Source organism: Pipra filicauda, unplaced genomic scaffold (assembly GCF_003945595.2).
Source record: "Pipra filicauda isolate LSUMZ 115617 unplaced genomic scaffold, ASM394559v2 scaffold25_size4600443_pilon, whole genome shotgun sequence".
Lineage (NCBI taxonomy): Eukaryota > Metazoa > Chordata > Aves > Passeriformes > Pipridae > Pipra > Pipra filicauda.
This window is the reverse complement of record NW_024104376.1, coordinates 1792173-1802450: the sequence shown is the minus strand read 5'-3', so window position 1 is coordinate 1802450 and position 10278 is coordinate 1792173. Positions and strand designations below refer to the sequence as shown.

The 10278-nt window shown below is 46.3% G+C and overlaps 1 protein-coding gene across 1 annotated transcript; it reads left to right on the top strand.

Moving 5' to 3' along the window:
- Positions 1–3836: 3836 nt before the first annotated feature.
- Positions 3837–9698, top strand: KLHL38 (kelch like family member 38). Its single transcript, XM_027726920.2, has 4 exons — positions 3837–4067; positions 4618–6092; positions 7468–7573; positions 9073–9698. Exons 2-4 carry the CDS (start codon positions 4746–4748, stop codon positions 9357–9359), a joined length of 1740 nt encoding a protein of 579 aa, XP_027582721.1. The 5' UTR covers positions 3837–4067; positions 4618–4745; the 3' UTR covers positions 9360–9698.
- The last annotated feature ends 580 nt before the right edge of the window (positions 9699–10278 follow it).

Here is a 10278-nt window from a genome sequence, read left to right as displayed (position 1 = left end):
GCTAGTATAGACATATTTTTACACTTTCAATGCACATATTCATTACATACATTTACATGCATGTGTAAATATGCAATACATAAATCTAATAATTCCCCAACACATTAGTCTTTCTTTCTGCTCCCATATTTCTCATCCCTCCAGCTTATAGTAAGCAAAATGATGTTAAGCACTCATCTTACCCTGGTCAGGGCCCACTGACCAAGCTCCACACTGCCAGGGCACGCAGTATCCCAGGCAGACTGCCTGTGCTCCCAGCCTGGGCTGAAGGCTGCCATCCCAACCAACCACGACTGGTGCTCGGGGCATTCTTCCCATCCTCCCCAACTCATGGCATCTGATTAATTATGATCCCCGTAATTGTCTCTTTATACAATGGGAATGTTAATCTTGGGTTTTGTTTTCTCTCCCAGTTTTATTAAGATCATAATAAGGAATATTTTTTCTTGTCCCCTGTCAACTTACACTGCAAATTTGGCGAAAGGGATGATCTCTCTCTTGATAACTGTGGGGGCTGGTAGTCATCGAGACAGTGCATGTAACACTGAATAAGCTCACTGAAGTAAATGTCTGGAACAGTTCTTTTTCTTTATCCATATTTGTTCATTTTCACCTGAATTGTAATAGGATCAGTGTATGAGTTTTAGAAGTTATCTGACATCACCAATCTTCTCTGTGCACCTGCTACTGGCCGATCAGATTACAGCTTTTTGCCACTCTGTTGCTTAGTGCATGATAATAGACCTTTCATGATCCCATTACATTAAAACATAAGAAAAGCTGCTCTGGGTCAGACCAAAGGTTCAGTGATCCTAATTCCAAAACTGAGCAACCTCAAACTCTTGAGAAAGAACAGAAGGAGAAGGATGAGTGTGTAGCACTGCAGCAACATGTGCGTTCTTTGGTAGACATTTCGATTTTCTAGAAACTGCCCTGGACAGAGTTCGTACAGCAGTAGTTGTAAAGGGTCACTGTTTTTAACAGCCCCCAGTGTCTCCAGCCCATCAAGGGTTTTGGGAGACCTGCAGCATCACATCCCACAATGCTGCTGGGTCATACACCCTGCAAATGAGCCCACTTTCCCATTTGCACACGTTGTTCAGTCCAGACTATGATCTTTGCAACATCCTACTTACATAGTAATGAAGAATTCTGTTCTCCCAAAAAAAGACCACTCAGGTCTGGTTTGGTCAACAGCATGTCATCCTTGGAAAGCTGCCTCAAGAATTCATTCAGAAACAGATTTTATCAGACAAGTTTGACTGTCCCACAGCAGAAGCGGCTCCACCCTCTCACCAGGGCTCATGCTGCAGGGCTCATGACCCCACCAAGCAATGGAACATACTATTCTAAACTATGCCATGAAAAATGATTTCTAACTTATTTATATAGAAAATCCTAAATAAGCAGTGCTGATGTGCCCACTTAGTTGTAGATGTGTCTGAAACCACAATCTCTGGGGAAAAAAAGAAGACAGAGTCGTAAAGCAGGAAGCAGGAGCTCCATTGCTCAGGAGCCCGGGCCCCAAATTGGCAGGGACCTGTGTGAGGACTCAGCAGGGAGAAGCAACCCCCCCGAGAGCAATGAGCTATTTAAACAGCACACTCTGTACTCTGGGTTAGCAGGAATTTGCATAACTGTGCAGAGCCCTCGAGCCTGGGATCTTCTAAATAAAAGCCACATTTATAACTATCTAAAGCAGAAGAACACCCCACCTGCTCTTCCCCAATCCCATAAGCCAGTGTCATTAGTGAAGTCAGATAGCATCATTTGTTTCTTTAAGGGTTAAAAAAATAATCCATAGCCACTGCCAGGAAAAGGCAGAACTAAACAGGCAGCAAAGAGTTAGAGCCAGAACAGAGAGATAAATTTAAATCAATCATCAAAATGGACCACAACAAGAGCATATACATACAGAGCAAGAAAGAAAGCGAGAGGGTGTTTTGTTTGGGTAGCTAATGTTCCCTGGACAAGAAGAGAGAGAAATTCTCCTTTGGGTTTTTAATGCCACTCTAAATATTTATAGCAAGATCATGGCCAGCTGGTGAGGCAGCGGCTGGGAGTAGGGAGGGGAGGGCGCATTTTCCCCAGTGCCCCAACATCATTCTCCAAGTCATTTCTTTACTTAAGAGGAGGGAAAAGGCTGCACATTGCCATGTTTACCCTCAAAGTGACTCATCTGCAGGAGTCAAGTCCAGTGGCTCCTGGTCATCCCCTCTCTCATCTCTCCTGGCCATTCATGCACATGTGCACACACACACGCACAGATTATGTGAGAAGCCTCCACCCTGTCTATAGCATGGGTCTGGGTCTTCAGGGTTTTATCTGGCTTTCAGGCATTTCACCACATCTTATGCCGCACTGAAAAGCCTTTGGGAAAGACCATCTCCAGCACAGCCCATGATGCAAAACTTCTGTTCTTAGAGGAACAGGCTGCCCCCATCTCCATAATCTGCTGGTCCATGGACACAGGGTCAGGAGCATATGGAGGATTGCAAACACCAGCACAGCACGAGGGTTGACTTAAGGGCATTGTGGCTCCCAATGATTTTTGCTCATCTGCCTCGCTGTGACCAGACGCAGACATGACTCACTCGTGAGCTTTGGCTTTGAAAATATGAGAAGGAGTTTTGCTTTAACCTTGTGTTTCCCTGTGGTAGAAATGCTTAGAAACTACATTTTGGATTGAATCCCACCCCAGAACAAATGGAGAAATTTCAGCAGAGACAAGGGACCCAATCCAGTTATCAAGGCGTAGGCAACCAATGCTATTTCTCTTCAACCACCCAGGAACTTGGCACAGAGCTGGGACACATCACACTGGGGACCAGCTGGGGTTCTGGAGGATCCTCTGCTGGCACAAGGTGTTCAACTGATCCCAGCCCTGAGGGTGGATTTAGACTCACCATCATAGATGATGGGAGTGTTAAATATGGACACCTTCATATGATTGAGGCAACTGAGCACTTGTGGACATCCAGCAGTGCCTGGAGGACTGTCCACCTGCCCAAATACAGGTGGTACATACTGGTGACCTGAATAACTTGTCAGACTCAGTTGTATTGACTGGAACTCACTGGCTGCAAAAGGAGCTCAGACACCTTGTTCATCTGCAGTCAGAGACCCCATCCAGGTGTCTTCCCTGGGGAGCTCAGTGCCACCGTGGGACTTGCCACTCTGGGACCCACTCACTGCAGCAACCTGCTCCGGTCCTCCCACTCATAACACCAAACTTCCTCAAGCCACCTGCTTGAGCAGTTCTTTGCTAAGGGTTTCAGAGAGCTGAGGTCCTTATACAAAAGGCCACAACCTGGTATTTTCTATATGAATTATCAAGTACCATCAGAAAGATAAACTGCTCCAAGGGTAAACTTCATTCTCTGCTTGTCAAAGGTAGTTGGGCTCTCCTGGTCCACCTTGGAACAGTGCTGGACGCAGCAGTCCCAGTGCATCAGCATCTCCCACCACACTGCGATGGGCTGATGCTCCCCAGATCTCTCCATAAGGTGGAGACACGGTCCATCTCACCCAGGGAGCCCTTCTCTCTCCCCCCTTCTCCATGAAACTACGGTGTTACCTAGCGCGAGGCATGGCAGACTGTTTACAGCCTTCTAGAGTTCCCAGGCACTTTAGGACAGGGTCTTGCTGCTGTTTCCAAAGGGACAGCCAGGACTTTTATAAGTGAACTTTCCTCTCCGTGTCTATTTATTATATGTAAACATTTGCCAGAAAAACACCACTCGGGCATGCTCAGAACCAGTCAGGTCATTGCAAAAGGCAGCGGCGGCGTCACATGTGATAACAGCGAGCAGCCCGTGTGCTCCTATTCTTAGCGCTGGAATGTGCACAATGCCCCGCCGCCCCGCCGCTCCTGCGCACAGCGCCCGGGAGCGGCAAAACTGACTTCAGAATAAACACGTCCAGAAATCACCCTCTATGAATCACCCTACCTACTGAAAGAAACGTCTTTTGGGTTTATAGGGTTTTTATCCAGGCTCTAGCTATGGAAAATCTCAGCAGAGAATAAGCGACAGAGAGTAAGTGCATGCAGGGAAGGACGACAGAAGGTAAACGTTTCTACCTTATGGTTCCACTGCAGGTTGAGCAGTTAGTCATGACAGTAGATACTCATCCTATTGTTCTGCCTGGCACTTAATTTAGTCACTGTGTGTCTGATTAACATAAAAAAACCCACAGCTAAGCAGAGTTAATAAATAACGGTTTTAATGCAGATTCCCAGTCTCTAGGGTTCCGTTTGCCCTGCTGCAGAGTTCAGCTCTGCCAGATTTGCATTCTTTGGGAATGACTAACTCTAGGGGAAAGAGGCGCAAGCTACTAAACTGCTAATACTTTAAAATAGTGAATAAATGTCTAAGTGCATTTATTCAACGTGATTAAAATGGACAAACCAATTGCTTCAGCCATCCAGCTTTAATCCCAAATCAGTGAGATAACTTCAGTGCTTTTGCTTCTTGCCAGGGACACAGGCAGTGCTGACCTCAGAGCTGCAACCTATCTGATAACTTTATGAAAATTTTAAAGGGTCTTAGGGACCTTTTGACTTCTTTATTATTTTCCCACTGTGCTTAACCAGTGTTCCATTTTTATGCGTAACAGCGAACGGATATTTAGAAGAACATCAAAGTCCCGATTTGTTCTCTTGGAGCTGGATATTTCAATAAAAGCTGCTAAGAATTCAGGGGTTTTTCTGCCAAGTCCAGTATTCATCTCTCTCCTATTTTGCTATGGAGGGGGGATCCACTGAAGAGTTTCTCTTCAAAGACCAGGACTTCTCCTCTGAACTGCTGAGGCAGCTGAATGCTCTGCGGCAGAGCGGGCTGCTGACTGATGTTACCCTCTGTTCCGGGGGTTTTGAAATCCCCTGTCACCGAAATGTGCTGGCTTCCAGCAGTCCGTACTTCAAGGCAATGTTCTGTAATGACTTCAGAGAGAGTCGCCAGGCTAAAGTCATCCTGAAGGGCATCGACGCCAACATTTTGGATCAGATTATCCTTTATGTTTACACAGGGGAGATTCTTATATCCACTGAGAATGTCCTGTGCCTGTTGGAGACTGCCTCCATGCTGCAGTACACTAAGCTATTTGAGGCCTGCTCTGCCTACCTTCAAGACAAGCTGACTCCTGACAACTGTCTGAGCATGATTAGACTGGCAAAAATCTTGAACTGCCAAAGTCTGAATAAGAAAGCCAAGGCTATGGCTTTGAAATGCTTTCCTGTGGTGGCCTCTTCTGAGGACTTGAAGGACCTTTGTCCCTTGGAGCTCATCGACTACCTTGGGGACGATGAACTCTGTGGGGAGGAGGAGCAGGTCTTTGAGGCACTGATGGTCTGGGTCCGGCACGACCTCCAGGCACGACAAGGCTACATCCAAGAATTGTTCAAGAAAGTCCGCCTTCAATACGTCCATCCAACTTTCCTCTTCCACTTCATTGCCAATGACTCACTCGTTCAGTCCTCACCCACTTGCAGGAGCATCCTTGAGTCAGCCTGGAGACATATGTTTTCCCTGTACAGCACCAACGCACCTGACATCAAACCCATGATGCATGTTCCTCGCCGGTACTCCAACCAAGAGTTCCTCATCATCATTGGTGGCAGGAAGGACAGCCAGCAGACGAGGGATGTCCTGCTCTATGATGACAAGACAAACCAATGGCTGAGCCTGGCCAAACTTCCCATGCACCTGTACAAAGCCTCTGCAGTGAGTTTACACAGCAACATTTATGTGCTCGGAGGGATGCCTGTTAGCAATAAGAAAAGCCTGGTCAGTGGTAATATTTACATTTACTCCCTCAAACTCAATCAGTGGAGGTTGATTGAGCATATGTTAGTTCCACGTTACTCCCACAGAAGTTTGGCATATAAAAATTATATTTTATCATTCGGTGGAATTGGTGAAAACCAGGAAATCCTGAATTCTGTGGAAAGATATGATAGCGTCTACAACACCTGTGAGAGCATGGCAAACATGCCTGTTGCTGTTCTTCACCCTGCTGTTGCTGCCAAAGATCAGAGGGTCTACCTCTTTGGGGGAGAAGACATTATGCAAAACCCAGTTCGGCTGATCCAGGTAATGATCGGTCCTGCTTGTCATAGGCAATTTCTTCTAAGGTATTCAGCAGTCCATCACCCTCATGAGAAAATCAAACCACCTAGAAAACTTTATTGTGAGTCGCAGCAAGGGGCAGGTTGAGTTGATACATGGCTTCCAGGACCATTGCAGCCATTTCATTTTCCCCTTCTGAAGGTTTTACAGGCACAAGCCCTGACATACTTCTTTGGGTGTCAGTCAGCTGTGCCTCTGGTGAGCACTAAGGCCAGGGCTGCTGCAGATGATGCTATGGCAGGCGGCAGCAGCCCCCCCTGCCCAGCTTCATGCCTGTAGCCAATATCACCAGAACCAGTGCTTTCTCCTTGGCAGCCGAGCTGGGGTTTCAGCCGCACACCTGCTCGCTCGCAGCGAACACAAACACTCGCCATCATTAGAGCGATTAGATACTCACTCATCAAAGGGCCAGGACTTAAACTGACAGTCATTTCATATAAACAGTTGTGTTAAAAACGTAGCTCCTGCCACATGTTGCTGGTTTCTCTGTCTGCTTTCAGCGGTTACACTCTATTAAGAAGAAAAAATTCATACAATTTTTTCTTATCTGATTTGATGCTTTAGTAACATTGTAGTGTTTCTATCCCCATAAGTGTTTTCCACTGGTTGAGGTGCTTTAACTAAGAATCATTAGGAGCTAAGATGGCACCAGGACACGAGCAATACTTTGTGATTATAATGGTACTTGATTATCAGGGGAAGGAAATGTATTTATCTGTTAATGGGGAGTTGCCCTGGAAATATTTACTATATTGAGAACCAGATAATATGGCATAAAAGTTTGTGTCATCCAGATATGGATGACTGAATGATCATCATCTGGCAACAGCTCTTTTTCTCACATAAATTGATGACTTAGATACCACTCTGAGTCCCTTTGCCAGCCACCAGCACAAATATAGCAGCTGGGCAAATATGGTGGCTGCCAGCAAAGCTAGGTGAAGTTGAAGTTTGTTTGCCCAGGAAATTGCTAAGACCAAGGCAGGAATACACAGAATAACTGGTAAATGAAATTAATGGGCTTGCACTTTGGCAGAGCAAGTTACAGTGATTTAATAGCTGTGCAAAGATCTACAGCCAAGAAGCTTGTATATGGCAGACACACTTCATCTTAGTGTGTGTGCTAGCATGTCCTGAGCAGACAACCTTGGGGAACTAGAATGCTTTCCAAGAAGATATATTAGGAAAAAAAATGGGTATATTCTCAGATTTCCAGGACTTTGAGCCAGAGGATTGTATTTATTAGGGCAAAATAAACCCCTTAAGTTCCTCTGTAATTACAAATGCCACTTGAAATACAACATAAACAGCTGTGTGAGTATCTTTATTTTCTTGTCAGGTTTACCATGTGTCCAGGAATACATGGTTTCGGATGGAGACTAGAGTGGTGAAGAATGTCTGTGCACCAGCTGTCACAATTGGAGACCAGATTATCATCATAGGTGGTAAGAGTTCTGTTTCACCTTCCTTCTGCCTCCCCCTACCCAGATCTTGTGGGTTTTCACAGCCTTCCTGTGGCTTTTGAGGGGGTGGTCCCTCAAAAAGCACCTGGATCTTGGGAAAGAAAGGAGGAGTGTGCCCACCCTCCATCCACTTCTCTTACGGCAATGGAAGCAGAGACAAGTTCTCCATGAGGCCCCTTTTTACTCCAAGCAGCAGGACCTGGGTGGGGGAAACTAAGGAAAAGCCAATGCAAGTTGCTGGTCTGCAGAAGAAAGGATGCCAAAAGCACGGGGATCCTGCTTCTCCCCTGCTGACTCACATCCTGGAACTCTCTGTCTGCTCTTCTTGGGATAATAGAGAGCGTGGTTACCACAATCTTGGGATGGGTGGGCTATAGGTCTATGAGATGTTGGTTGGTCCTGTAGCTGCCTCCTGGGGGTAATTGTGAAATGTCCTGAAAGGGGTGTGAAACACCTGGAAAGAAGAAACTCCACAGTGTTTTTCAGCCTGAGGACCAGCCTCTGCCCATTGGCACTTTGGTGTATTATGTCGTTGGTCTTGGCACTCTACAATCCTGAATGCAGCTCCCCCGATCACGGACTGGCAAGAGGAAGCATGTGTTAGATTATGTAAGAGAAAATGAGACACATAGTAGTTTTGGCAGAGCAGTGAACTGAACGCAAATCACACGGGACTCAAAGATGGTGTCACCCCTCAGGGGGAGGCCACTGCTACCCTTTGCAGTCAGAACACAGGAGAGCTGAGTCCAAAGGTCCCAGACTATCCTGTGTGGCAGATTATCCTTACCTCAGACCATACTCTTGTTTTTATACATGGGCCGGGTACTGCTGGGTACCAAGCTTCCACACCTCCAATGCTCCAGAGCAATGGCCCTTTTACCAGCCCTTACCTCTCAGCCGATCCGAGGTTACATCACCTCTCAGTGGAAGAGCTGTACACTGGGTCACTGGCGTGGTGGCTGGCACAGATATGGCACTGTGGACTTTAGGAGTGGAGCAAACACCAGTGGCACTGTGCTGAGTACTCAGCTCCATTCAGTAGGCAGCCACAACTCCAACCCAACAAGGCACTATTGTTCCTCTCCCATATGCCATGGTTTCTCTATTACCAAGTGAAGCTCAAGGAGTCTCTTGGGTGAAAGGAAGTATTTTGGGATGTTTGAAGGCACATGCAGGTAACTACAAGCTCCAACTGTGTGGGACAGGTTGGTTGCCTGATCCGATGGGTCTTATGGTGCTTATTGAGCCCTGGCTGCCAAGGTGCTAGTAGACAGGGTGAGGACAAACAGGAAAGAAAGATAGTCAGACAGGCATTCCTGTGACAGATCATCACTTCCTAACTTAGAGATCTTAACTCTGCCAAATTATGTACCAGTATAATAGGTTTTATTGAAGACTATCAGGAAATATATTATCATTCCTTCTGCTGTCCATAAGCTTTAATTCCCATCTGTCTCTTCCACCTCTGGCTTTTCATTCAGGGTACACCAGGAGAATCATTGCTTATGATACAAAAGGCAACAAGTTTGTTAAATGTGCAGACATGAAGGACAGACGAATGCATCATGGGGCCACTGTCATCAAGAACAAGCTGTATGTCACAGGAGGACGATGTCTCACCACAGACAATGTCATCAAGGACCTGGATTCCTTGGACTGCTATGATCCAGAGACTGACACGTGGACACCAAAGGGAAAACTGCCACACAGACTCTTTGACCATGGATGCCTTACGCTCCAGTGTGTCCCCTGTTCTAACCTTCTCTAAACGAGCTTTGGTACTTCCTTTGTGCTTTCCTTCCCGGAAAGGACTTGCCTCGCTCTGCAGAGAGCACATGGGGAATCCTTATGGGGTCAGGCAAACTCTTGACTTTAAATGCACAAGCAGCGCTAGTCCTTCCCAGACCCTGTGCCAGGAAGATCATAAGCTCTGTGCTTGTGCCTGTTCACCTGACTGGTATTGCATATGGTGCTGCTGAGTCCAGTGTGGAGGCCTTACCCAGTATCTCAACAGAAAACAGGAAAAAGATACTGGGTAAGAACCCATTGTAGGATTTGGCCTTGTACAGACTGAATAGGGATGCTGATATCTCCAGGGAAAGTAAGATCTGGATAACCTGCCTTTGTTGGCATGCAAACTCAGCTGCCTGGGCAGCCCTTAGCTGCTCGGTGCTGACCAAGCTCTCTGTTTCCCGTGATGGGAGCATTTAGATTAGGAAGCCCTGAGCTTCAGTCTTGTAGCCAGGCCAGCAGCAGCTGCCTGCATTAGCTATGGTAGTCATCTCATAAGAAATAAAATTTTAATGTTCCTAACAGCAAATTAGAAATAAGCAAAAGACTGATGCTTTGATCTGAACTCTCATATTGCAACAAAATGCAGATTTGACTTTTCTGAGCTAACACTCTTTCATAGCGAAGACTTTTGTTCCCCCTGCCTGCCCTCTGAAGGAGCAGGAGAAGGTGGGATGGAAATTAAGATTGTCTGCATCTTCTTTTTCAAGGGATCTTGTTTTGCAGGGATCTTCTCCTTTTGCATCAGTAATAGCAGTGGGGTTAGTTAGGAAGACTTTGGCTGATGGAATTCTTGAAATCTGGAATAGCAGAGAGGACATATGGAGGAAAGGGGATATAAAAGAGAAGAGGTATTTGGGAGGAACAATTTCTTTTTCCCTTTCTCCTCTCTCCAA

Excerpts from the sequence above, each read along its gene's own strand:
- KLHL38 (XM_027726920.2), top strand. The coding sequence starts at position 4,746 with ATGGAGGGGGGATCCACTGAAGAGTTTCTCTTCAAAGACCAGGACTTC. Across the intron at positions 6,093-7,467 it reads ACCCAGTTCGGCTGATCCAG|GTTTACCATGTGTCCAGGAA; the intron begins GTAATGATCGGT and ends TTTTCTTGTCAG. Across the intron at positions 7,574-9,072 it reads CCAGATTATCATCATAGGTG|GGTACACCAGGAGAATCATT; the intron begins GTAAGAGTTCTG and ends CTTTTCATTCAG.